This window comes from Hyaena hyaena, unplaced genomic scaffold (assembly GCF_003009895.1).
Source record: "Hyaena hyaena isolate Hyena2069 unplaced genomic scaffold, ASM300989v1 scaffold_199, whole genome shotgun sequence".
Classification (NCBI taxonomy): Eukaryota; Metazoa; Chordata; class Mammalia; order Carnivora; family Hyaenidae; genus Hyaena; species Hyaena hyaena.
Genome location: NW_024080831.1, coordinates 1,047,792 through 1,074,496, shown reverse-complemented (window position 1 = coordinate 1,074,496; position 26,705 = coordinate 1,047,792). Strand labels below are relative to the sequence as shown.

General features: G+C 46.1%; 1 protein-coding gene across 4 annotated transcripts in view; it reads right to left on the bottom strand.

Moving 5' to 3' along the window:
- Nucleotides 1-442: 442 nt before the first annotated feature.
- Nucleotides 443-26,705, bottom strand: part of IGF2BP2 (insulin like growth factor 2 mRNA binding protein 2) — a 162,498-nt gene continuing 136,235 nt past the window's right edge. The window contains exons 8-16 of one of the 4 annotated variants that reach the window (XM_039241723.1): nt 25,242-25,364; nt 24,761-24,896; nt 22,304-22,432; nt 12,134-12,202; nt 11,116-11,232; nt 7,220-7,294; nt 5,709-5,840; nt 3,939-4,052; nt 443-1,299 (exon numbers count right to left, since the gene is read on the bottom strand). In XM_039241723.1, the coding sequence (XP_039097654.1) occupies nt 1,165-1,299; nt 3,939-4,052; nt 5,709-5,840; nt 7,220-7,294; nt 11,116-11,232; nt 12,134-12,202; nt 22,304-22,432; nt 24,761-24,896; nt 25,242-25,364 (1,030 nt within the window). In that variant the 3' untranslated portion in view covers nt 443-1,164. Of the gene's footprint in view, nt 2,309-3,938; nt 4,053-5,708; nt 5,841-7,219; nt 7,295-11,115; nt 11,233-12,133; nt 12,203-22,303; nt 22,433-24,760; nt 24,897-25,241; nt 25,365-26,705 lie in introns of all 4 variants that reach the window. The other 3 variants (XM_039241724.1, XM_039241725.1, XM_039241726.1) reach the window with 3 other exon arrangements.

The following is a 26,705-nucleotide window of genomic DNA, read 5'->3' as shown; positions in this document are numbered from 1 at the left end:
CCATATTATGCCCTCACACTTCCCCACATAAAATTCAACTCTTTCCTGGCTAGGCTTACAGTTCCCTAAAGCTAGGGGCCGGTCTCACCTACCTTGACATGCAGCCCGTCCGTCCCTCCGGTTCCGTGGCTGTCAACCTCCAGCACACACAGGAATCACCCAGAGGGCTTGCTGAAACAAACTGAGGGGCCCCTCAGAATTCCTGATTCAGGGTGGACCCCAAGAATCTGCATTTCCAACAAGTTCCCAGGTGATACTGATGCTGCCAGTTGGGGGCCACACTTTGAGCACCTCTGACTTAGTTTAGCTTCTTCCAGAAAACGTCCTGGAGAAGCCTGCCTCCTCAGTGGCTGCCCATTTCCCTAAGTCCTTCAGAGCTGGAATTCTGCTGACACCTCAGGACAGGCAATGCTTAGTAAAATAAGAGACCAAGACACCAGGATCTTGTTAGCTGGATATATTTCATTTTTTTTTGTTTGTTTTTGTTTTTGTCACAGAACACTGTTTGCAGTAGAGGAAACTGGCATTGCAGTCTGGTGGTAAAATGGCTTGTTCACATAAACCAGTACATGTTCATCCTTTAGCGCAAAAAGCCCTAATGGCGCGTACCCTATTGAAATTCAGGACATCTCCAATATTTTCTCTCTCTGTTTTTTTTTTCTTTCTTTTTTTTTTAATAAACATTTTCAAGGTTTGTCCAAAAGAAGGCCATATAGGTTCTTGGCTAGCGGAAGACAATTCAGAACAGTTGTTGCACACTTGGACTGTCACCTTCTCCAGGCTGGCAGTTGATATCTTAGTTTTTTCCAACTCATTTTTATTAAAAAAATAAAAAAATGCTCCAACTATCAGTTTTACAAAATCTCTAAGGGAAACACAAGAGCAAGGTGCTGAGGTAAAAAACACCTGAGGTAGCTTTTTTTGTGTGTTTTTCTCCTTTAAAAAAATCTGTAAATTTAACGCCCTGGGCCAACGACCTCGTGTAAATTGCTATTTTCCTCCACTTTTTTTTTTTTTTTTTTTTAAAAAGAAAGAAATCATTTCGCTGAATATTGATGGCTTATACACCAAAATGTAAAAAGACAAAATACATTCTTTCTTTGTGGAATTTTTCTTTGTTTGGTTGGTTGGTTTGATGGGTTCCTGTTTTCTTCTTCCAAAATGCTAGGACAAGTACCATTGACTCTTGTTCTTTTGAGTAACCAAGTGTAAGTTGAGGCTGGTTTGTGTGTTTCGCTTTTGTTCCTTTTGTGTGATGTGATACTCAGAGCACTGCTTTGCCTGGGGGGTGCGTAGATACTGGGAATTGAGAAAGAGGGATGAGGGAATTAAAAAGAATGGGGATGGAGAAGAAGGGGAGGGAGAGAAGGCAGGGGAGAGATAAACAGAGAGAGACAGAATTATATAGCAGTATGCAAAAAACCAGTTTAAAACCTGTGAAGCAAAGAGAAATGGGTGCGTGAGCTAGACAGGGATGAAGAGAGACAGAGTTTCCTCTTCAGAGAGACGGTATCCCTTCTGTTGACGTACACAGGTGGTCCAGAACTGCTGTGAGTGTCCTTCCGAGTCCCCTCGGGTGAATTTGTGTGGGTGGTCTCGAAGCTCCTTACTCTAAACCATTAGACCTCCCAAAGAACGACTTGATTCTTTAAAGTCTAGAAAAGCCTGCTTTCTCTTTAAAAAGAAAAAAAATTAATAGTTGATTAAAACTTGGAGTTAGTGGAGTTATTTGATATATTATTTCTAAAATATATTAACGCTGCAGGCACCCTGTGTCACCCACAGGCCACATATCTTAACATCTTTTCCCTTCTAATATGTACACACATGTACAGAGACAATTTCCACAAAAAGAAAAGGGTGTGAATTTTGCTTTGCTTTGAGCACGTTCACCTATGTTAGTTCAACTAAAAGGGATAGCGTGGGAGGAGGGAGGGAGAGATCCGAGTGACGGTGCAGTGGATGGCTGGGGAGCCTGCAGAGGCCCTGGGGGAGGCAGGAGGCCGGGCAGGGGCCCGGTCTGACCCCCGCCCCCCCACCTCCTGGCCCCGGGGTTCTCAGGGCCTCTGCAGAGTCCCCGGCGCCTCCGCAGACTTCTCATTCCTCAGGATGGTCTTTGGTTTGCTCCCGAGCTGGCTGGCTGTGTTTGGTCTCATTCTGTCAGGTGTTGGAAGGGCTACATTCATCCGTTGTTTTGCTGGTGCCTGTGGGAGCCTCACTTGCTGCGCTGTGAGGCGACTCCCTGAGGATATTTCTGCTCCTGCTGCTTCACCTGTTGTACAATTTCCCTGATCTTGCGCTGTGCAGTCTGCAGCGAGGGAGAGGAGGGGACAGGGGAGAAAAAGGAACCCGGTTCTGAGGACAAGCAGTGGGGGCGGGTGGGTGGGGCTGGGACTTGGGGAAAGGCGTGGGAAGCTCAGAAAACTGTCTACTTGCTGAGGCCCTCACTCCGGGGGCCTTTTCTGCCTAAAGTGGCACGGCCCCCCCCCCACCCCTACTACGAGGCAGCTGGGTGCAGGATAAGGAGGTGGGAACCCAGAAGCTTCCAGGTGGTTGATGGATAGATAAGCCAGGAAGCAGAGCCAGGGAACCAGTGAGGAGGGGGCCTTGTGGAGGTCAGACAGCAGTCCCCCTCCCACTACACACGTGGTAGCCGTTAGGGCTGCCACACCCACCTTTCTGGAGTCCCTAGGAAGAACATGAGTGTGATGCCAGGAGAGACAGACAAGAAATGGGAATGGGCAGGCTGTGACAAACTGGCCCACACACTCTACCCTGCACAACTAGAGAAAACATGTGAGCCCAAACCTGGCCCCTCACCCCACCCCCGTTGGACTCTAGTGCAGGGAGAGCTCTGAGGCTGCACACCTGTGAGAACCTGGCAGTTCTCACACATTCCCAGGGCACCGGAGGGGTCATGTGGCCGGGGCTCTGGCCCTAGGAAGGGGCACGGGAGAGCAGCCACGTGCAAGGGCCTTGCCCACACAGACAGGTCTCCTGGCACGGCTCTGGGAAAGCAAGCTGAGCACTCAGCCAAAGCTTTGGTGTAAGCTTAGATCACCCTCACTGGTTTAGGGCAAGGACTGGGATTGCCCTATCCCCACACCCAAGCGACAAAAAGCATCAGAAAGAGGGGCGCCTGGGTGGCTCACTCACTTAAGCATCCGACTCTGGCTTTCAGCTCAGGTCATGATCTCTTGGTTCATGAGTTCAAGCCCTTGTGGAGCCTGCTTGGGATTCTCTCTCCACCCATCTCTGCCCCCTCCTCCACACATGCACACACACATTCTAGCTCTTCTCTTAAAATAAATAAATAAATAAATAAATAAATAAATAAATAAATAAATAAATAAAAAGCATCAGAAAGAACCAGGCTACATGATGCCGAGTCAGTGGTCCTTCTGAATGAGAGAGACGTGGCCCTGTGTCCTGATGGGGGATGTCATGGTGAGATGGGGAAGGACAGCAGAGAAACGAAGGTCTCCTGCAATGACCATGTTTAACTCATAACAGTGGAACTGTGGCACCCATGCTGGTTCTCAAAGCCTGACTGGGGTACCCCGAGGCGGGGTCCTTGCCTGGAATGTGGTTGCCACCAGGGGAACACGATGACTGATGTCTGAGGAGGCAGCAAAGGAAAGGGAGACCTTATGCTTTAGCATTTCAGGGGGCTTGAGATGTGCTTGGCTTGACTTCGAAGTGCTAGGCTCTTCCTCAAGCTCCCCTGGAGTGCCTGGGGGAGAGCAGGGGTGAGAAGGTGGGGAGCCACTTCCCCTGTCCTGTAGGCAGTCCCCCAAGAGCCAGGAAGAGCTTCCATCTGTGCGTGGGGGGTGAGGGGGTGGGGAGTGTGTGCAGGGCATGGCCAACCTGACAGGCCTCCAGCAGCTCAGAACGGAGAGAGACTGGCAGGAGGCACCAGACCCTCACAGCACAGGTACCTGGCTAGCAAAGAAATGCCCGATAATTCTGACGATCACTTCCTCATTTTCATCCGGCGTTTGGTCACGAGGCACGATGACTTCTGCACTGGTTAAGTTCTGCAGTTCGTTCACCTGTGAAGGGAGCAACGTGGGGTCAGGAGGCAGTGGGAGAGGGGGTGCTGCAGGGCAAGGTGGCTAGAGGCTACTCTCCTTTCCTTCAGTCTAGGACACGTCTGGGGGCTTCCCAGCCCCTGGTCACACGGGGCCACACTGGTTTGAGCCCTGGGAGACTCAATGGGAGGCCCTGGGAAGGTCCAGTCTCAGACTCCCTGGAGCTTCTTTTGGGGCTGAATTCTGATTCTGGAGTCCCTGCGGTGCGGTTCCTGCACATGCTCGCGGTGACCCAGGCTCTCCCATCACCAAGGAATGAAAATCACCACGGGGCGTGCTGTCTGGGTACCAGCCACAAGCTGACATCACCTCTCTCAGGCTCATCAAAGGAAACTTTCCTTTCTAATCAGGCCTTGTGCTGATGCCTGCTCTTCATTTTCATCCCTGCCTCTGAGTCCTACGTATGCTGCTTCAGCCGCTAGGCTGTTACCTTTCCTCCTAGCCACTGCAGTTCCGAGCTGGTGACCTGCAGAAAGCAGCCAGCCCAGGCTGCTCTCCCTCACCCAGCGCCCACCTCCTGCACTCTGTGCTCAAGAAGCCTACACTGCCCCGGGGTTCACCCCAGGCCCTGGCAGGCTGCTGAACACACAGGTGGGGTTGGTGAGGCCCAGTGGATGGCCGACAGTCTCTGGGGGTCGGGGGAGGCACAGAATTCAGTGATGGGTTCTAAAATGACCAAATAGGAGATCAAAGAGCTCGGGAGTCTAATTCCCCAAGGGCTATTGCTCTCTTTTGCCTGGTGCCTTCTAACTGGCCTCTGATACTGGTCACATTCCTGGATGTGGGGAGTAATCCACAAGCTATTCAACTTTATTCTTTTGTGTAGAGATGACTCACTGTATCTAGAACTTGGCTTTGAGTCCTCAGTAAGACTCTCTGTGTAAAGAAAATAGCAGGTGTGTGCATGTGCACACACAACTAGAGATCCCTCAAATTCCTGCCACCCACCACTGTCACCTTGCTAGTGTGCACAGGCTTCCCGGGTCATATCCCGCCAGTAAGTCATGTTCTAGATCACTTCTGTGTCTGACAGACTATCTGCTCATTCCTACAGGCTTTAGAATGGATTCTCTGGCATTCTGTGTTGCTGCCACCTTCATGTTGAAAACCTTCACTTTTTTTTTTTTTTTTTAAGTGTTTCCTTTTTCCCCCACCACCCGGTTGCTAACCCAGCTCCCTTGTAACAGATGGGCAGGTTTGGGAAAGAGCCAGAAGACAGAATCTGCAGGAGGGAGAGTATGAAAAGTAAGAGGAGAGTGTAGGACACCAGACCCTGCAGGCCTCTTAGTGTGAATTTAGAGAAGATGACAGTCTGCTAAGTAGGTATCCACTGGGTGGGGCTCTATTCCCTAGTATTTTCCTGCTGCTCTATGTGGATTTAAAGGGGGCAGGAGGCAGCCTCCTCTTCGGGGAGGACCTTCATTTTCCAGCATGTGGATGAGATGCTGTATTTCTAGGCACAGGACCCTGGTGTTTTCGGTGGCCTGGCTCAGTACCACGGATTTGGGGCTTCAGCCCTGGAAGAATGTCCTTCAAGAGCCAATGGGGGTCTGAGGGCAATCAGGCCTCTGGGAGGGGATCAGCCCAGAAGATGAAGCCAGCTCAGAGCAAACTTACGGTTTTGCCGCCCTTTCCAATCACCCGGCCAGCTGTAGAAGAGGGCACTCTGATGTGGGCTTCCAGCTTCACCTCTTCTTTGGGGTTAAAGAAGTTTTCTTCCTTCAGTTTCCCAAAGATCCGCCCCTGGGCCTGACAGAGCAAGGTGTGACTGGTGACTCTCAGATGCCCGTTGGCCTACTTTGCTGTGCTGCTATCAGAACCAGTGAGCCCAGGCCTGCACACCCCCAGCCCCAATTCACCAGGGCCGCACGGGGCAGGGGGACGGGACGGGGGGGGTGCTGTGTACCCTGCTTCCCTGCCACACTCGAGGAATGTCCCTGACCCTGCCTTTAGAAGCTTTGTGTGTGGGGCTGGGGGAGGTGGTGAGGGGGCAGAACTGGGTCTTATTCCCTCATCCCCAGCATCTACAGACGCCTGGCTGAACGAATCTGTCCAGGGGATCCTTAACTTCCTCCCACCATGGTTTATTTAGACCCCGGGATACAAAAGGATGGAGTGACTGGGGCTGCTTTCTGATGTCTTAACTCCAGCCAGTGCAGCTAGAGGTTCTGGTTTAAAAAATAAAACAAAAAAAACTATAAAAATTGAGATATAATTTATAGAGCCTAAAATCCACCATTTTAAAGTGTACACTCCAATAGGTTTTGGTGTATTCACCTCCTTAGGCTGCCGTCACCACTATTGAGGACACCTGTCTCCCAGTCCCCCAGAGAAAAACGCCATACCGAGCAGGCAATCCCCGTTCGTCCCTTCCCCAGCCCTTACTTTCTGTCTCTATGGATTTACCTTTGCTGGACATTTCATATAAATGGACCCATATAATATGCAGCCTTTTGTGTGTGTCTGCTTTCACTTCATGCACTGTTTTCTAGGTTCATCCACGCTGTAGCATGCATCACAATTTTGCTCCTTTTTATGGTTGACTAATGTCCTGAGTGCATAGATCACATTTTGTTTATCCACTCATGAGCTGAGGGGTTATTGTTCTGAAACGTTTCCAGGTATGTTAATGTTCTCTCAAATTTTAAGTATTTTTAATGATAAGGACTATACTTTTATATATATGCTTCTTTTAGAAAACTCAATTTATAATTTTCCTAGAGGGAAAAAAAGACAAAAACAAATGCACCCCACCAAACAACTTCCAACAAGCTACTGCTCTTTCCTCTTCTATCCCATGGTTATGCCCCCATAGTCTGAAGGGTATAAAAGACTAAAGGAGTCTGAGACACTTATCCTCAAAGCCATGACTAAGGGGTCAGCGATAGCCCAGAGGAGTGCCATCTGAAGTAGGCACTGACAATCTACATTTCCATGAGAGAAGGGAAGGAGTGCTCCAAGCAGAGCTCCACGGAACAGCCTGGAGGGAGGCAAGACAGCGTGAGTCTGAGACTAGTGAGCAGCAGCAGGAAGGGAAATGGAGGTGGGGCCTCCCAAGAAGTCTTGGACATGCCTCTGAGGTGGCTGCCACCAGCTCCTGCAGGGCTGAGGTGGCCTCTGGGACTGACCTTGAACTGGGCTTCAGGTGGGCCGGTGATGATGACCATCCTTTCGCTGACATCTGGGCCTTCCGCTGGGGCAATCTGCAGTTTACAAGGCAAGAGGAAAACGCTACTGTGGGGCTGTGGTCCCCAGTCCCCTTTCTTGTCTGGTGCATGGTGCACACACACTAGCAAGAGATTACGGTGTGGTTTCTGCCTTTGCACCTGTTGCTTTCCACTCTGGGGCTTAGGAAGTTACCACCACAGTGCCTAGTATCAGATTTGGGTCTTTGACTAACCAGTACCAGGAGCTCCTGCCTGTTCCTGCCTGAGCGCTGGCAATGACTGGCTTCCTTTTACCGAGCCAAGGGAGTCAAGAGCTCTGGGACGAAGAGGGAGGTGTAGGCTCAGCCAGCCCACCCAGGGCCCAGAGCGGGTAAGGGCTAGTCCAAAGAGGCACTAATATGGAGCCAGCTTGCAGGAAAGGCGCCCCGGTTCTAATTCTCAGCTCACAGAGGCAATCGGCTGCAAGGGAGAGTTGCGCTAAGGCCTGAGTGGCCCAGACCAGCTCCTCTGTGGCACAGGAAGCGAGCGTGACAGCACCAGGGCAGGGATGAGGTCAGCCTGGTCCCAGTGTCTGCTCTGCCAATCCCTCCCCTCCTCGGCCTCCACGTCCTCATCTGTGACATTTGGAGGTAAAATCCGGCAAGCTCAATGCTGCCTTCTGTTTGTGAGTCTATCTGCTAGATTTGGGTGTGTGAGTTCTCTTGTAACAACTCAAATGACCCACCAAGCAAGCATGTTTTTTTGGTTGTTGGCATTGTTAGACTCACTTTATATTCCTTTCTGCATACCCTGCCTTACTCTGAAAATCATTAAGATAGTTTTAAAATAAAAAACAGTGTAGCAAAACTAAAGTTAATTTAAAGTAAAATGAGTAAAGAGTACACCATTTGCGAATGAACCAGGAACGGGGTTAGTACCCAAATGTATTTCATAAGGTCCTATACACCTGCCTGAGGTGAGCCAGACTCAGTTTTTAAGCCAAGAGCAAAAATATAAACAGAAACCTCAGTTATAAGGTCACGGTGTTCCTAAAGGGGGAAAAAACAGCCAGTGGCTCAGGAGACACACCAATCTGAGACCGAGCCTCGAGAAGGTGATGTTCATGGTGAATGTAATTCACCGCTAACTGCTGTGCCTCAATTCTGGGCATCCCCCCTGGAAGACCTCGACCCCCACGGGGGTTAATTTTGTTTAGGGGCTTCACAGTTCTGTGTCGCTGCCGCAGCTTTATAGTCAGGACACACCCAGAACCTCCTCACTATAACCCCCCCCCCCCCCGCCCCCAGGACCTTCAGAAAGGGCTCTGGCCCTGATCCTCTGGCACAGGAACGAATGTGACACACAGGCCACCAAGCCCTGAGCATTTGGGATGACTTCTCTTTGTGTGGGCAGATTACTCGCCAGCCTTCAACTGCAGGGCAGCAGCCTCAGCCTAAAAGCCAAGATGGATCGCAGTGGTCCTAGCGGACGGGGACCTTTTGGCAGGCCACGCCCTCGAGATCCTTGGTGGGAAAACCCCTGCCTCTGCTTGTAGATCCCCAGAACACATTGCGTCTGGTCCTTCTCCCAAAGAGTACACAAGGGAGCCTGGAGCACCCACGTGTTTCCAGCCCTCACCCACCCAAATCAGTTCTGGAGGCGCTGTCCACCTCCTAGTGACTCCGGGCTGCCTTGTTCAGCTTCTGAAACCGACACCCCATCTCCTGACTGACTCACATTCACCAGCCCACCAGCAGTCCAAGAGCTACTCGTGTGCTCCTGCAGTTTGGGAATGCTAGTCCGCCAGCAAACTCCCTTGACAGTACCAGGAAGGGGAACCCAGAGGTGAGGTGACTGCCGAGATCCCAGGGCGAGCCCAGGGGGAGCGGGGGCTGGAGGACAGCCCGGGAGTTTTGGCTGGCATCCCAATGCCTGCTGGATGCTCTGCAGGGAGCCCAGCTCTCGTCTGTAACCAAAGCATCTTAGGGCGTGCCTTCCCGACCTCACCTCAGCCCAGCCCCTGCCAGCGCTCAGCTCCCCCACATGAGTGTGCAGCTCTCTCCCTGCCCTGGCAGCATCTAACGTGCCTCTAGCTGTGGTCCCTGAAGACAGTGAGATTATCTACTTTGCTTTAGAGAAAATGCTTTCAGAGTCCTGCTGAAAATAACAAAGACGGGACTGATTTTTTAAAGTAGGAAATTTCTGTCACCAATACTTGACTTCCATGGTTTTCTCTCCTTTACTCTGCTATGGAGAGAGGCAGGCGCCGGGAAAGAGGGCGGCGGCTGAAGAAGCAGGAGGCTGTGTGCAGCGTAAAGGATGACGGGGCACTGCCAGCCTGCAGAGCCCATTCTGTTGCCCTGGTCCTGCCCCCTGTGTCTGCCCATCAGAGGCCAGAGCCAGGTGACATACCACTGTTCAACCTTGCTGGGCCACAGAAGGATGGTGGGGAAGCTGTGGGCTGGAGCCCAAGGGATTGCCCTCTCTGATATTGTCCTGACGGCCGCTGGGAGTGACTCTGGCATAGCACTCAGGGTGCTGTGGTGGAAAAAAAACAAAACAACCCAATGGACCAGAGACTGGATCACCTGGTCAAATGTTGGCTCTTGTATTCTTTACGTTTGTGGCCTTCAACACTCAATGAAACCCTCTGGGCCCTGGTTCCTTATGGGCAACAGTGAGTGCGGAGCGAGTGGCACGGCCGGCCCAGTGGTCCTCCACACTACCTGTCCATGGCCGCCGGCAGGTAGGCTGGGGTCTCAGCCGCAAGGAGCCTGCTGGGAGCCACGGACCCCCTGGGTGCTGTGCTGCAGTCCGCCCGCACCTCAGGGCTCCCACCCTGTCTCTGCGCCTTGCAGGTGATAGAGCTGAGGCCCCAGACGGGAAATGATTTACCTAAATAATATTCTGTGATGGTCTTCCTGCAATCCTTGGGCTGCACTACACAAAATGTTCTGTTTTTGCTTTTTCTCCAACACACTTGCTGTGGGAGAAATTCCAGCTCTTCTTGGGGAGAAGGCGCAAGCATTCTTTCTCTCCAAGTCATGAGACTTCTCGCTCGGAATTCCGGGTTGTCCCATGGTAGCAAATTATTTTACGTAACAACGGAAACTCTGTTTTCAAAAGTGTTTCATGAGGCTTGGGACGTGCTCAGCATTCTGCTTGTGAGTCAGAGCCGATAGCTGGGCTTGGAGCAGGACCAGGGTCGAATAATCCTTCCCTTTCAGCTTCTCGGATGCTTCTTCACATCGCGCTCCGCGGGAGCAGGATGTGGGTCTGTAACTGCACTCGCTACCATTTCCATAAATCAAGGGGCCTTCCTTCCTGAGCCGCTCTGTGCAGTCCCAGGACTGCCTATCCGGCTGTGACACCAGCTTTTGTTTACCTACGATTTTATAACTTTCCAAAAAGTTTCTCATCCAAACTACTTTCTGGAGGATTTGTGAAGCAGAGAACTAATGAAAGCCTCAAAGCACTGATAACAGTGAAGTGAAAATGACCTCTGCTGAAGTCTGCCCCTTTAGCTCAGGGGTTTAGAAAAACACTCAGCCTTTTTCTTTCTCTCTCTCTCTCTCTTTTTTTTTTTTTTTGCTTTATCTTCTTGAAAAGAAGACTATGGTAGCCCAAACAGGAGTGGGTTGGCTTGTCTGTTACTAGTAATTTTTCTAATTCAGTTGTTAGTTGAGTAAGAAAGGAATGAGAGAGGTAAAGATGAGAGCAGATGGGATTAATCTCGGAGGCCAATTTGCCAGATCCTGTGAGTCTGTCCCCGGAAGGAGTCAGCGCTGCCCAGGACTAGCAGAAGGGACAAGGCACATGGGGTGGGGGCTGGTGACGGAAGAGGGGGGGAAACAGGTGGCTGTTGAGGGCAGCTTTACCTTGATGGAGGCCCCAGCGAATCGAGCCAGCTGTTTAATGTGCGCCCCTTTCTTCCCGATGATGGCACCGACAGCCTGGGTTGGGATGAAGAGATTCACAATCTCCTGCTCTGGATACTGGAAGGGCAGCACAAGACAAGACATCACTCCCGCTGAAGGTGTTCCGTCAGGCACTCAGCAGGTACCGAGCATCTACCACGGGCCATGCTCTGCGGTGGCCACAATACCCAAGGGAACGGTTGAAACGGTGCCTGGATTCTCCTGTGGCCCAGGGCTCTGCAGGTGTGAAGCCTAAGGAGCGAGCCTGGGCACAGGCAGCACTACATGACAATTGAAATGCGAACTCCTCTAGAGCAGCTCTGAACGTGCTGGATTCAAAAAACTGTTCACAGGCTTTGTCATATGCAAATGTGATCGGTACTGCTCTCTCCTGGGTCTTTATCCAAGAAACCAATACTGTTACTAAATATACCTGGCCCGAGGACAGGGTCCTGAGGCACTTTGTTAGAAGGAACGGGAAACAACTCTGCACCTTGTAGCCACGACTGGTATTTTCACCAGAGTTGCATCAGATTCAAAAGAAGAGAACAAGTAAACCTACATGACTAGGCCACATGGTGACAACCCAAGGAGACCAGTGGTCCTCCCTACAGGGGTCTGTGGGAATGCCGGGACCCCCACTGGCCAGACTTTGTTCAAAGGCCTTCAGAAATGCTGTTCTTTAGCTCAACACCATCTCCTAATGTTCTCTCTTGATCATCGGTATGTACCCATTTCCTGCCACCTATGGATTTGTAAGCAGGGCAGCACGAGCGCTCAGAAGAACCACTGGCACGCTTGACTGCTGGGGTCGTTTGGTGTGCTCACGCCTGTGATGTGTCACTCGCAGGAAGCCCTGCACACGCAGGACACAGCACTCATGCCGAGGGCATTCACTGGTCAGACTGCCATGGCCTATGCCGTGTCTGCCACAGGAGAGGGAAAAGTGGTCAATGGGGCTGAACCGAGGGGCACTTACAGAGTGGTGATGCGGGAACGGCCCGAACTGGTGAGGGGGGTACAAGCTGGAGAAGTATCCGGAGTGAGTCTGCAGCATGAAAGAAACAGCTGGGTCAGTCAGTGGCTGCCCACAGGGACACTCTCTGAACTCAGGGAGGCAAGATTCCCACACACGACACCGTCACCTGGTCCCACCATCAGGCCTGCAGCTGTCCCCTGGCAGCTCAGATCTCTGCTCCGCTTCTCTTGCTGTAGCACCGAATGCCAGGCTGAATGTTTACCATGGCTAAGCTGCGCCACATGTTAGGCCCCTGGGAACTTACCGCCACGGGAGACAGGGCACACACACACTCTTTCAACATGCCCTCCCTCAGACAGGCAGGCCGAGTGGCTTCTATTTTCTGGGAAGCCACAGACCGTGGATTAAAAGGCACAGAGGCTATAGGACAACATCCAGAGTTATTCATGGCCAGCAAATGTGCTCCTGGGAAGCCAGGCCCATGAGCTCCCTCAGAGAGTTGTGGAAGGAATGGAGAGATTGAGAATGGAGGGACGGCAAATGCGTCTGGGAGAGGAGAGAACGACAGTGAGTGAATAAATATCACGTGTGAGTGAGGAGGGCTGGAAGGGAACAGGAAGGCGGATGTGGGCAGAGAACAAAAGAGCTATTAAAATAACATGTAAAAAGTAGCTGCTTTTGGGGCGCCTGGGTGGCTTAGTCGGTTAAGCGTCCGACTTTCGCTTAGGTCATGATCTCGCGGTTCGTGGGTTCGAGCCCCGCGTCAGGCTCTGTGCTGACTGCCAGCTCAGAGCCTGGAGCCTGTTTCAGTCTGTGACTCCCTCTCTCTCTCTGACCCTCCCCTGCTCACGCTGTCTCTCTCTCTCTCTCCCCTAGAAATAAATAAAACATTAAAAAAAAATTAGAAAAAAAAAAAAAGTAGCTGCTTTTGGGGGCACCTGAGTGGCTCCGTCAGTTAAGCGACTGACTCTTGATCTCAGCTCAGGTCATGATCTCACAATTTATGGGTTCGAGCCCTGCATCAGGCTTCACGTTGACAGTGCAGAGCCTGCTTGAGATTCTCTCTCTCCCTCCCTCCCTCTGCCCCTCCCCTGCTCTCTCTCTCAAAAATCAATTAAAACAAAGTAGCTACTTTTTATTGAATATCTAGTGTACAAGGCACTGTGGTAGGTAATTTATTCACAAATTCTTCGTCCTCACAACAGGCCTGCAAGACAGGAATAGGTCTGATTTCATACATTCGTATGGGCAGGACACTGACAGAATTGGCACTTTGCGTAAGGCCACATAAATGCTGGAATGCCTGTTACAGGAAAGGAGGTGAATGGCTCAGAGCACCACGGAGTCAATGCCTGTGAATCCGCCCTGCAAGATGACCTCCTAGACTTATGACAGGGGCCTAGTGTTTGTCTGAAGGCCCCTGAACAAATCTCATTGTGTTCTCGGTCTCCCAGATCTCCAGATGGACTTTGAGTTCTGTATCACAACTTCATCTTACGGTTCACTAGGGACCAAATGAAAGGATTTCCCTTTCTGAGCTTGGAGAGTGGACTGCTGGCTTCGGAAAGAGGAGACACTGCAGGAGGAGCTTCCCCCAGGGTGGGGCCTAGATGATCAAAGGGCTGTGCTTACGAACTGTTGTGTAGACGCAAACCTTTGCCCTCAGGCTTTGGAAGGAGGCTGCAGTGACACCTCACACCCACAAGAGGGTGCTATGAGACCAGCATTCTCTTGGCACTTTCCACTTCTGACCGGAAGCTGAGTGAAGACGGCTTACTTGGTCCTGATTCTTCCCTGAAGAAGAGCATTCAGCTCCAGACGCTTCCTGCAGGTCCCTGTCCTAAGCCATGTAGGGTGAGGGGAGAACTTCTGTGGCTTTCTGCTCAAAGCTCTACCTTGGGGAAAGGATGCTTCCCCCTGCACCCCACCCTCCACCTCCACTTCCTCTTGCAGGACATCCTTTCCTTTGGGCCTCAGAACAGCAATAATTCTTTTGAATTGTGACTTGCCTTTTCCTCCCCAAACTCACACGAGACCAAGAATAGACCAGCCACAGGGTGGCTCCTATTCTGGGTTCAAATGCTCCCAACACAATGTATCAAATTTAGACCTACCCCTTGGTTTAGGGGAGAGAATTAACTATCAAAGGATAAAAAGGACCAATTCCCCACTCCTCCTTGTATTCATGAGCTACTACAGCAGGATAACTTGTGGGGAAAGAACACCAAACTCGGCAGTCAGGAGCTCGTTGCTAGCAGAGGTGCTGGCTTTATGCACATAAGTTGGTTTTTTGGAATCAGAATACCCATAAGACCTGAGTCTGAATCATCAGCTCTATACAAGTTGGAATAATTTTCTCAACACTTCTGAGCCTCATCCATAAATGGATTAAAATATCATCATCTAGATCTTCTAGAAATCAGATCTTCTATGTTGTGAGGGTTCTTTCATTCATTCATTCATTCATGAAAAAAATATTCGAGCACCTACCATATACAAAGCACTGTTCTAGGTGCTGAGGACACAGCTATTAAGACAGGAAAGGTCCTTGCTACCACGGGTCTTACATCCTACTAGAGAGGCAGACAAGTATTGTGAAAGAAATGAACAGGACTACGTGAGGAAGCAAAGCTGTGGAGATGAGGGTTGGGATGGCAGTTTTAGCTGGAGCGGTCCAGGAAGTCTGTCTGAGTAGGTGACCCTGATTTGGGATCTATGGAGAAGGAGCCCTACACAAGGCACTGGGAAGGAAACATTGTAAGCAGGGTCCTTAGGGTGCTGAACTAGGATAGGGTTGGCCTTTTGAAAAACAGAAAAGGGGCCGGTATGGTGAAAGCTGCCAACGATGGGGAGGCAGGCAGCCTGAGATCACGCAGGGCTTGTGGGCCTTGGTTTGAACACATATTTGATCCTACAAAGTGCCATGGATGCCCCTAAAGGATGTTACATAGCATTCAGTTAGGTCACAGGGATGGAAGAAGCTATTATTGGGTACTGTATGCGCTGAAATATTCAGGTTAAGACAGTACTTATTTATAATGAAATGTACGCCTAAAGCACATGATTTCCCATCCTCCCAAGCTTATATGGAGTCTACGATCTCAACTGGAAGGCGGCTTTCAAAACATGCTTCATCATAAGCATCAGAGAAATCACCCGCTGATGACTTGAATAAATGTCCTCTTTAATGAGAAAGGAGGTTGCAGCCATCTGATGAACCGAAGGCCCAAGGAGGGGAGGCTGAAGCCCACCCAACCCCAACATGGCAGCTGGTCTCACTGTCCGTTTGAGAGCCCCTGGTTATTTTACAAGGGAGAAGATCCTTTGTTTTTTTTTAAATTACTATTTTTCAGAGGCCTCCTTCCCCATGTATTGCTCACACAGACCCTCCACCTGAAGGTTTAGAAGCCACCAGGAACCACATGAGCTCTCTTCTGTCTTAGGCTGCATCCCAGGATAATTTCAGTGCCAGAGAGATGAGGGAACACTGAAATAGCTCTTTTATCTTTAAGAATTTGAGAAGCATTATGACACTGGGGAGGGGGCAGGGGTGTAATAGTAAAGGTGACTCTGCCAAGTGTGCCCCCACCCCCTGCCAACAGAGGCAGCAAGGCGGGCGGTCATTATTATCAAGAGGTTCATGTTACATTCTCAGTTTGAGGGAAACTGGTGTCTGCTCTTCTTTTCTGCTTCACTCTGCTGGGGGTGGGGGGAGGTGTAGGTAGAGGAGTATATATCAAATGCACTAGTAAAAATTATAAAAGGATTTATAAACAGTTGGACCTACTTTTCGTGGGAGAACTGCAGCGTCCGTAGTTCCAAGCTGCTATGTATGACCATAATCATGAGGTATGACTTAGGTGATAAACTGAAGCATGAAGGAATCAGGGGGTGGGAAGAGTGAGGGCTGGGAAATGGACAGAAGATGGGGCAAGGGTCAGGCATACGAATTTCAAATGCTGAAACAGCTTCAGTGTGCAGACAGACTGATGCCACATTGCAAAGATGGTGGACGCTCTCCCTAGGAGCCAGGAATGTGGGCATGGGTTTGGGGGAACGGAGTGGACTCGGCCAGAGAGGTCAGTGTCATGGGCAGAGCTCTCCATGATTCAGAAAGTACACCATTCTACTCCAGCTTGTCAAAGGGTCTCCCCACAATGGCTGCTTATCCACCTCTGTGTGTTCTTAAGGGACAGTCTCAGGAGCTGATGAAAACTAGAAATTGTTGCATTAGCAAGAGGTTGAGCCAAGGCTTGAGCACAGATCTGTATCTGACTCTGCAGCCCAAGACCTCAACCACTATACCCAATGCTGCCTCCACCTGGAACATTCTGAAATCACTGGTTCTGGTGGGGCCCATGGCACAGGTTATGAGAAAACTCCCCTAAGGATTCCAATATGCCTTCTGTTGAGTTTACTTAAGTATACAAATGGACAGTTAACATTATTAGACATACGTGAAGAATCAGGAGCATGAAAGAAGGGAGCAAAGCTGAGAAAAGCAAACAAAGGACCCAAGCGAATTAATTCAGAAGAGAGAGCTTTTTTAAAAAGCCTAATTTGAGGGGCGCCTGGGTGGCTCAATCGGTTAAGCGTCCGACTTCGGCTCAGGTCATGATCTCGTGGTTCCTGGGTCTGAGCCTCAGGTCGGGCTCTATGCTGACAGCTCAGAGCCTGGAGCCTGTTTCAGATTCTGTGTCTCCCTCTCTCTCTGACCCTCCCCTGCTCACGCTGTGTCTGTCTGTCTGTCTCTCTCTCAGAAATAAATATTAAAAAAAAAAAAAGTCTAATTTGATTTCCTAGTGAGCTTCAAGATGACAGTTCATTCAAGTATACTCCTATGAGAAAAGACCAATCAGAGACCTAGACTGATTGTGGAAAGGAAAAACTTCACAGAGGCTATATAAATAGCAGAAAAGACACTCCTGAAAAGCCCATCAATGCATTAGAAGATTAACCCATGCAAAACAAAAAGAAGAAAGTGGACATCAGAATGGAGTAAGAAATCTACAATCCATGAAGTGGGAATTTCAGAAGGACAAAATGAAGTGGAGGGAGGGAGAAGTAATACTAACATGAAGTACAGAAGCAAAAGATTTTCCTGAACCAAAGAAAAACCAGAATCTTCAGGTCAAAGGGCAGAGATTCACATTTCTGAACTCAAGGGTAAAGGCAAAATACTAAAAAAGGCAACAAACAAATACAACCCCTACAGACAGAAGGAAAAAAAAAGCAATCTACAAAACAAAGCAAGCTGATAGGATACTCATCTGAAAACAAATACTGAAAGTCATGTTTTTAGAGTTGTAAAGGAACTATAACTCAAGAAATTCTAGGCACCCAGTTGAGCTTTCATTCATGCAAGGGAAAAAGAAGGGCATTTTCAGATCTAGAACAGTTTAGAATTTATACTACGTAAGTACTATTTATGAAAAAAGTTGTGTATGGAAGCATTCCTGACAAACAAGCAAACAAAAAAGTCTCAAATAACCCAAAAAATGAGAGGATATGGAGCACAAGAAACCAGCTGCACTGGACAAAGTAACGGGTTACAGTTTAGTTAATTCTAAACCGCAGGTTATGAGACTTGTGTATTCATTAGGAAAGAAAGCTTAACAATTTGGAATAAAATTCCAGATTATTTCTAGAGTGCTATGCCCAAAACACATGAAATAGAACTTATTGCAATAAAGAATTTCACAAAACCATAATAATCATAGTGGGAAAACAGCAAACTGCTCTCATCATGTAGTAAATTATACAGATAAAAATAATCTGATGGAGATGAGCCACCAATCAGAAGCTTGCTTTTATAGTTATAAACACAACTTTGAGCCCATCAGAGAAGGTACATCTTTCCAAATGCCCATGAATTCAAAAACTGATCATGCATGAGTCAGGTCACAAAAATCAGAAATGTTCCAATAACACTGTCTGAATACCAAGTATAGCAAAGAATTGCAAGATAACAAAAAAGAACCCATTAACTACTTAGAAATTTAAAAAAACAACAACAGAGCCCAGGCAAGTTTGGTTAAGGAAAAAAAGAGAGAAAACCCAAATATACACAAATAATTTGCTAGGAATTACAGAAAAGTAATACACAAGTTTGGAAACTTAAAAGGCAATAGTCCACTTTATACAATGTGATGCCAACACCTATGAAAGCTAGATAAAACAAATGCTTTTATGGACAAATAAAAACCAATGAAACCAAATAAACAATTTATAAGAAACTGAAAAGTTTATAAATGATTTTTCTCCAAACCAAAGGTGGTTGGCCCAGATGTTTTATGGACAGGTCTTATCAAGTCTTCAAGGAACAGAAAACCTACATATTCTTTAATGTTCCCAAGCATATTAAAAGTTGGTCATCTCTTCCATTCATTCTTTTAGAAAAAGATAATCCTGCTGTAACAGCTGTCGAAGAGAGTACACAACGACAGTAATTACAGTACAGACAATGAGAGGAATGGAGGAGTCCAGGAAGATGACTAAGTGGGAATTTAGTGTCTGACAAAGCTGGAATTTCAAACTGAGTGATAAAATGATACCCTACTCAGTGAGTGATTTGGGGAAAACTGGCTATCCATTTAAAACATAAAGTTAGATCGTTTTGTCAAAGTTTAAGTAAAGATAAATTCCCCATGAATTATACACACAAATACAAATAATCATCCTCAAAATCCAACAACTAAAAATTATTATAAGTAAACATGGGAGAATATTTTTACAATGTTGGATGGGAGATGTTTTCTTTAGCATGACACCAAAGACCAGAATACAAAACATCACTGATTAAACTATCTTACTTCTTAAATTTTCTACATGAATTCTGGTGAAGAGAAATCTGGGAGATTTTAAATTGCATATACCCTTTGATGCAATAATTCTAGTCTTGGAGAATGTACTTTCACGTACACTTACACACTGTGCAAAAACTTATGGAAAAGAATATTCATTTTCACCCTATGTGTAGTAGAGAAAACCTGGAAACAATCCAAATGTCTAAAAATAGTGTGCGGGTGAGAAAAATTATAGTAAATCCATACTATGTAATACTATGTAGACCTTAAAGAAAATTAGGTCTAGCTATGAAAAAATGCCCATAATAAGTAAAAACAAAACTTTGCAATTGTGTGGGTAAAATCTGGGTACAAGAAGGCAGGCCAAGGGAAATGTTTACAATTCACTTCACACAATAGCTTGTTCAAAAATATCTATTTTAAATTATTATGGTATAAGACACCACAAACAAACCAAAGAGAAGTAATAAGCTGTTGGAAAATATTTACATTATGACAAATGGATAATGGCCTTAATATGTAATCAGCTGTTGCAAATCAATAACAAAATGATGGAAAATAAAGATGATGACAATAGCAGCTAACTACACAGAAATTATTATGTGCAGGTTTAAACTTACTTAAAAACCCTTACAACAACCCCATGATATGTGAACAATTACTACCCCCATCTTATAGACAGGGACACTGAGATGCAAAGAGGTTAAGACACTTGCCCAAGGTTAAAAACAGCAAGTGACAGTGTAGAGATTCAAATGCAAGTGGTCTGGCTCCAGAACCTACACTGCCTTTCAAAAGACTGATGGGCAAAGGAAACAGAAACATAATTCATTAGGGGGGAAAAATAGCCCATAAAAACTGTTGAGCCTCATAATAACAAAAGAAATGTATCAAGTATCAGACTGGAAGAAGTAATCACATGGGTTATAAGAGTATGGGAGAAAAACAATCCCTGTCACACACCAAAGGGAAGGAAAAGTAGTATATCCTCCATGTATCAACATTTACGTATTATGATTCAACATTTATATATTTTATAATTATATATCATGTATAAAATTTATATATTCTTTGGCTCATCAATTCTATTTCAAGGAATTTATTCTAAGGAAATAACTGGATAAAAGAGCCAACATACAAGGATCTCCACAGCAGAGTGAACACTTTGAATATACATAATTAGATATATGTAGCACATATCTAATATATATAAATTATACATACACTCATATACATGCAAACACTGGCTATTTCTCTATTTAGAATAAACTTGGCACTTTCTAAATTTCTGTATTATTTTTATTTTCTTTTTTTAAACATTTATTTATTTTTGAGAGACCGAGACAGAGCATGAGAAGGAGAGGGGCAGAGAGAGAGGGAGACACAGAATCTGAAGCAGGCTCCAGGCTCTGAGATGTACTGTTTTAGTGAAAATCTCAGATAAAAGGGAGCTTTCCAACTGGCAAATCTTATTTTCAAGGTTAGGAAATATCCTGGCACCACATGAGAGCTTCTCCCCTGGTTTTATCTCAAGGGTCTGTGAACTCTTTCTGTAAAGGGCCAAATATGTATTTTAGGCTTTGTAGGTCACTGGGTTTCTAACTGCAGCTACTCAACTCTGCCATCATCACAAAAACAAAAAACAAAAAGACAATATATGAACAAAGAGTCATGGCTATATTCCAATAACTTTTATTTACAGGGGCACCTGCACACTCAGTGGGTCGAGCATCCAACTTTGGCTCAGGTCACAGTCTCACAGTTCATGGAGTTTGAGCCCTGCATCAGGCTCACTGCTGTTACTGCAGAGCCCACTTTGGATCCTCTGTCCCCCTTTCTCTCTGCCCTTACCCTGCTCACGTGTGTACCCTCTCTCACTCTCATACATAAAACATTAAAAAAAACTTTTTTATTTACAGAAATAAGTGGTGGGGGAGTCTGGCCCTTGGGCCAAATCTCAGAATAAGCGTTTGCTGACTCCCTATCTCAGATTACCGATTTTAGAAGTGGCCTGTTTTAACATACCTTTCCCCCCACTGTTTATCTTTATCTCAACTTAGGTTCTGAGGTTATCTCCTGTAGACAGTAGCAGCCTTTCTCCTAAGAAAAGGAGATGCATCTCAAGGCCACTAAAATGTCCCAAGCTTGGTCACTGTTAAATCTCACAGCAAAGACTTGGGGACAGGCACCTGTCATAGCTGGTCTAAGTCCTTGGAGCGGCCACACGATGGTCACAGCTGCCACAATCCCTCTATTCACATCCCAGCTCCCTCTTACCTCGGCCCCCATCTCCACACACATGGCTCAATACTGGGCCCCATCCTTTAGTTTAAGAGAAAATGGATATAATGCCAAAGAGATGGTATGATTTAGAAATGGCTCAGAAGATCTGTACATAGACTGCAGAATGTGTACATTCTTGTGACTAAAAACATGGGTGCCAGTTCACATCTGTATTTTGTTGGCAGAAGAGCACAGTCGTTTCAGTCTCTCTACATATAACCCAAAGAGCTACTAGGAATGCTCACACTGCAATGCCTACACCAGAGACCACTTCTCAGAAGAAAAGAGTGGCCAAGGCAGTGTTCATCAACCTAATTCTTCCCGCTAAAAACTATGAACATTGGAGGAAAGAAAGTTTGCTTAAAAAATAAGCAATATGTATACAGAAGCATTAGGAGTGAAAAAAAAATTAGTTGTTAAGTATCCTGAACCCAAATTTGATAATGTATTGATCTATAATTCTTTAAATGGAAGCAACAATTAGAAAATTCATGAACATTCACATTTCTTCTTTTGTTATTAATTAGGACTCAGTAAATACTTATTGAGAACCTACTAAATGCCAGGCATTGTGCTAAGTGTTGTGTATTATTTTCTTTTAAAAACTGTCTATTAATAAAATATGATGCATCTGAATTGTAGACACAGGTGAGAAATATATATACACACACACATGTATATATACATATACATATATATATGTACATATATATATTCAAGACTCATCAGGTACACTAGTATTTTAATAAATGAACAATAGTTATGAAGATTCTTATTTGAATTAAGAAATTCAAATTTCCCTTTTTTTTAATAGGCTTCTAGTTAATCAACTTGCTAGCACTGTAGTTTCTTTCCTAGGTATGACATATACTATGGTTCAGAGCACATGTTTAGAGGATGGTTTAATAATATTTATCTGTCCATTAGGAAGAAGTCCTAACAAATGTTGGATTTATCCTATCATCACTTCTGAGTATGGCCTCCAAATTAAAGCTTTAGTTCTGATTCAACATAGCAGAGTAATGTTGCTGCCTGGGGGTGCCCAGAGAATGAGCAAACCTCTGGGTGCTGAGCTACTTACAGCGAAAGGGTGGTAAGGAGGAGCGGGGGGAGCTCCTCGGGGCCCTGTTGGTGGAGGCAGCACGGACAGTCCTGTTGAAAAGATGCCAAGTGCGCTGAGGTTCAACCCCGGGATCAGATTGGCTTGTTGCTGGGAACAGAAATGGAGAAAAAGATGAGGGGAGGAGACCAGAGAGGCCCAGCTAGCCTGGGTCAACCTCCATCTTTTGTCCGGTTGGCATCAATGCCTCCTAATCAGCTCTGTCCTGGCCTCACGGACACCCATGCTGCCAGGGTGGGCTCTCCAAACCTCAAGCTGACCCTCGCATTGCTTCAAAGCTTCTCTGAGAGCGTCTACGCATCTTAACACAGCCAACAAGGCTCCTCAGGGGACCCAGGCCACCACATCTTCTCTCCTGCTAACCGCTCATCCCCACTCTGCCCAGTCCTGCTCCTCTCTCCCACCCCTATCTGGGCTTCTGCATACATTATCCATCCTGTAGGGAAACTGCTTCTCTTCCTCCTCACTTGGCTAAGTCCTACTCATCCTATGGGCTCCACCTTAACTTAGGGGTCCCCTCACTCCAGTGCCCTTTCTGTGCACCCCCACTAACATTGCTGTGTTTCCTTCAAATAATATTTGAAATATCATCACATGGTATTTGAATTGCCTGTGTAGTTCCCCTTCCCCTTTAGGTCATAACTTCCTCATGGACAGAGACTATATTCCTTAGTGTTGTGTGCTCAGTGCCTGGTACGTAGTAAGTACTCAATAAATACTTGTGGAATGAATAAGTTTAAAAAATATTGGGTTAATCTGTTTTTCCAATGCTATCCAGAGAAAGATCAGATCTTTCACTAGGATACAATAACACGTGTAAACTCCATTCTCCAGGTTCAGGATGGTTCACAACTTTGAATTTTTCAGTATTTAGTTACAAGTGTTATGATCATCTCACTTTCTTGCTTATTTCACATTTAAACACCGGGATGCTCACATAGGCTGGGGGTGAGCATTAACTGCACAGGGATGCAGTCATCTGGCCTGTGTCCACCTTGCCTCTAACTTTGTCTCTCTGAACACTAAGCAGTTCTCTACCATTTCTGTTTTCTTATCTGGGACTTGGGTCACCCATTAACTTGCCTTCTTTTAGGATGTTTAGAATAGGAAAGCTGGGTTCTTTAACCTTTACCCAATTTGATACATAAGACCCAGTAATTTTGTTAATCACCTGTCAACGTATGACTTTGGTACAGATATGAATGAATCTAAATGATACACTAAGTGGAGACACTTGGAGCACCCAGGCCCTTTTGTAGGTTTTCTGGATGACATCGTACAAGGTCAAGAGCCCCAAAGAAGAGAGTGAGGTCATCTGAGGATATTGCTACAGACAAATACACATAAACAGGGAAAAGGTGACAATGTGATCTTGTCCTCATCACGTCCTATATGTGATGTGGGCTGCTAAGGGGGTCCTGGAGCGAGGCAGGGATAGTGTTCTGATGTGAGTAGGAGGGTCCTTAGAAAGAGGTGCACTGATGGCACTGGCTTTAGCCTATATAACTCTTTGTCAACACTTACTCTCTATGAAATATCACTAGGTCTGGGATTTGCTTCAAAGTCATTCAAGAAGGCTGGGAAAGCACATGGAGGCTCAGATGAAGCAAAGCAGGCCATGAGTTGATAACTGCTGAAGATGGATGACAGGCATATGAGGACTTATTGCAGTATTCTTTCCTCTTTATGTTAGAAAATTATAATAAAAAATCTGAAACAAATGTACTCCTCTGAGTTGAGCTTGGGCTTTGCTCACAGACGAGTATTTTTAGGATTTCTGAATGTCAGACTGGTGTCTCCCCATTGTAAAGTGAGAATCAGTTAGCAATAACAGGAAGGACAAGCCCAAATCCAGACGTCTGCTGGAACTATCAGTGAGAGCCAAGGTGGCCGACATTTACTGGGGGATCCAGAAGTGCACATCAGTAAGCCAGCCATAAAAATCGGAGTTTATTTTTGAAGTGTGTATTTTTAAATTTAAAAAATAACAGGACAACATGACAGAAACTTTGTAAAGTAGGAAAAAATCTCACTTTTCTAAGATACCAGCTGTTTTTATTTTTGTATGTAGCCTTCCATTTTGCTCCATACTATTCTATATAACTGTAATCCTAGTTAAATAAACTTCTATATGCTCTTTCTTAATTAGTATTATATCATAGACAATTCATCATTTTATAATACTCAAAGTTATGATTTTAATAGCTTCACACTATTTTGTCCAGTGCATTTATCATAATTTACTAGTTGGTTTCCTGCTAGTTTTAATGCTCTTGCCCCAAGAAGGCATGAATAACTCTGTAGATCTATTCTAAGGCACTTCCTCACCGGCTGAGTGGCAACTATTCTTAGAGATGTTTGTGTCCTGCCTGAAAACACATGTGAAAACCAGGAGAGAAGAAAACATTAGGCACTTACATTAACAGCCAGCATATCGTTCTCAAAGGCCTCACGGAGCTTCTTCATAATCTCTACCTCTGCACTGGCACAGGCCTCAACTGTGCCCTTCACAGTGATGGTTCTTTCGGGGTTGTATATGCTCAAGTCCTGCAAGCTGGCCACCGGGAAAAAAGAGAGATTTCCTTTTTTCAAAAGGAAAGATAAAAATCCCAGAAGGATCACAAACAAGTCTTGGTGGAGGACGTAGGGAGAAAGCTGGATTCCCTCACCACACACTGTGGTATCAAATACTTGCACATTTTAGAGGTGACTTAGCTCATATCCATAGTAGAAAATGTCTGCCTGTAACTATTAACGTATTTGTTTTGATGGTGCTGGATATAATTACATCACTTGTAATTATACTCTCATTTTAAGGAAAAGCAGATGAAGGAGTTGGGCATATCAAAATGCTCAAGTTCTTCATTTTGGGCACAATTAATCTGAATGGGTGGCTTACGATGAGATTGTTATCTTGGTCCCTGTCTCATGTTCAATTTTCTTCAAATTTCTGCCTTCTTTTCCAATAAGTCTTCCAACTAAGCCATTGTGGGCCAAGATCTTCAGAGGAATCTCTTCGGCTCTAAAAGAGACAAACAACAATTTAACACTTAAAGTGGGCACACTGGTTGTCTCCTAATAACTATTAAACCACTTTTGTTCCCTTTACAAACAGAAGCCATTTTATTCAGGTATTAAGTGGCCAGGGTACATGAATTCTGATTAACACAAACCAAATCACAGTAATTATATTCCCTTGTTGAGATCAATTGGAAGTGGGTGCCATGAGACAAATCTGGCCAAGGAGATACAAGGAGAAGTCTGTTGCAGAACTTTAGGAAGGTTTTCCTTGCTCTTAAAAAAGACAAGGGAGAACACCAGCCAGATGGCAGAGTAGGGAGCCACAGGTTCTCCTAACCCCTCAGAGACACCAAGTTAACAACAACAGAGAGACTAGAATACCTCAGTGAAAATTCTAGAGATCAGCTGAGAGGCTATAGGATCCTGGCCATTGTAAAGTCAAGAAAGGATTCCAGCAAAAGGACTAGGAAAATTTGCATTGTTTGATGTGCCTATATGTGCTCCTTCCTCTGAGTAGCATAGCTAGGAGCAAATGAGAGGAAATATCCCATATCAGGAATCCTTCCATGGGATGGAAACAAAAGACTAGACCATATATCCAACATTCTGGCTTATCTGGGAGCCGCCCAAGGAATTGGTTTCTGTCTTGCCTGACTTGGAGCACTTAGGTGACTGGTGCCAGAGTTTTGGAAGGCACCGAAAACAGAGGTGAGCCGTATGTTAGAGCTGTAGTGCTATATAACTGCATCAGAAGCCAGGGTGAGAAAGAGATCAGAAAAGATTTGAGAAGCCTTAAGACCATCAGCAGGGCTGATAAGTGAAGGTCTTCCCCTGAACGAAACCTGACTGAGAGATGGTTGTTTTTTCAAATGCTCAAATCCCAGCAAAAAATTAAAGGACATCTAGGGGTGCCTAGGTGGCTCAGTCGGTTAAGCAGCCAACTGTGGCTCAACTGTGGATCTCACAGTTTGTGAGTTCGAGCCCTGCGTTGGGCTCTGTACTGACAGCTAAGAGCCTGGAGCCTCCTTCATATTCTGTGTCTCCCTCTCTCTCTGCCCCTCCTGTGCTCACGCTCTGTCTCTCAAAAATAAATAAACGTTAAAAAATTTTTTTTAAAAAATTAAAGGACATCCAAAGAAACAGGGAAACAAGGCCTAATCAAAGGATCAAAATATAACTCCAGAAAACCTTAAAGAAATGCAGATCCATGAACTGCCTGAAAAATAATTTACAGTAACTGTCAGAAAGACATTCAATAAGCTAAAAGAGAACACAGATAGACAACTAAATAAAATCAGGAAAACTATGCATGAATAAAATGAGAATATCAACAAAGGTAAAA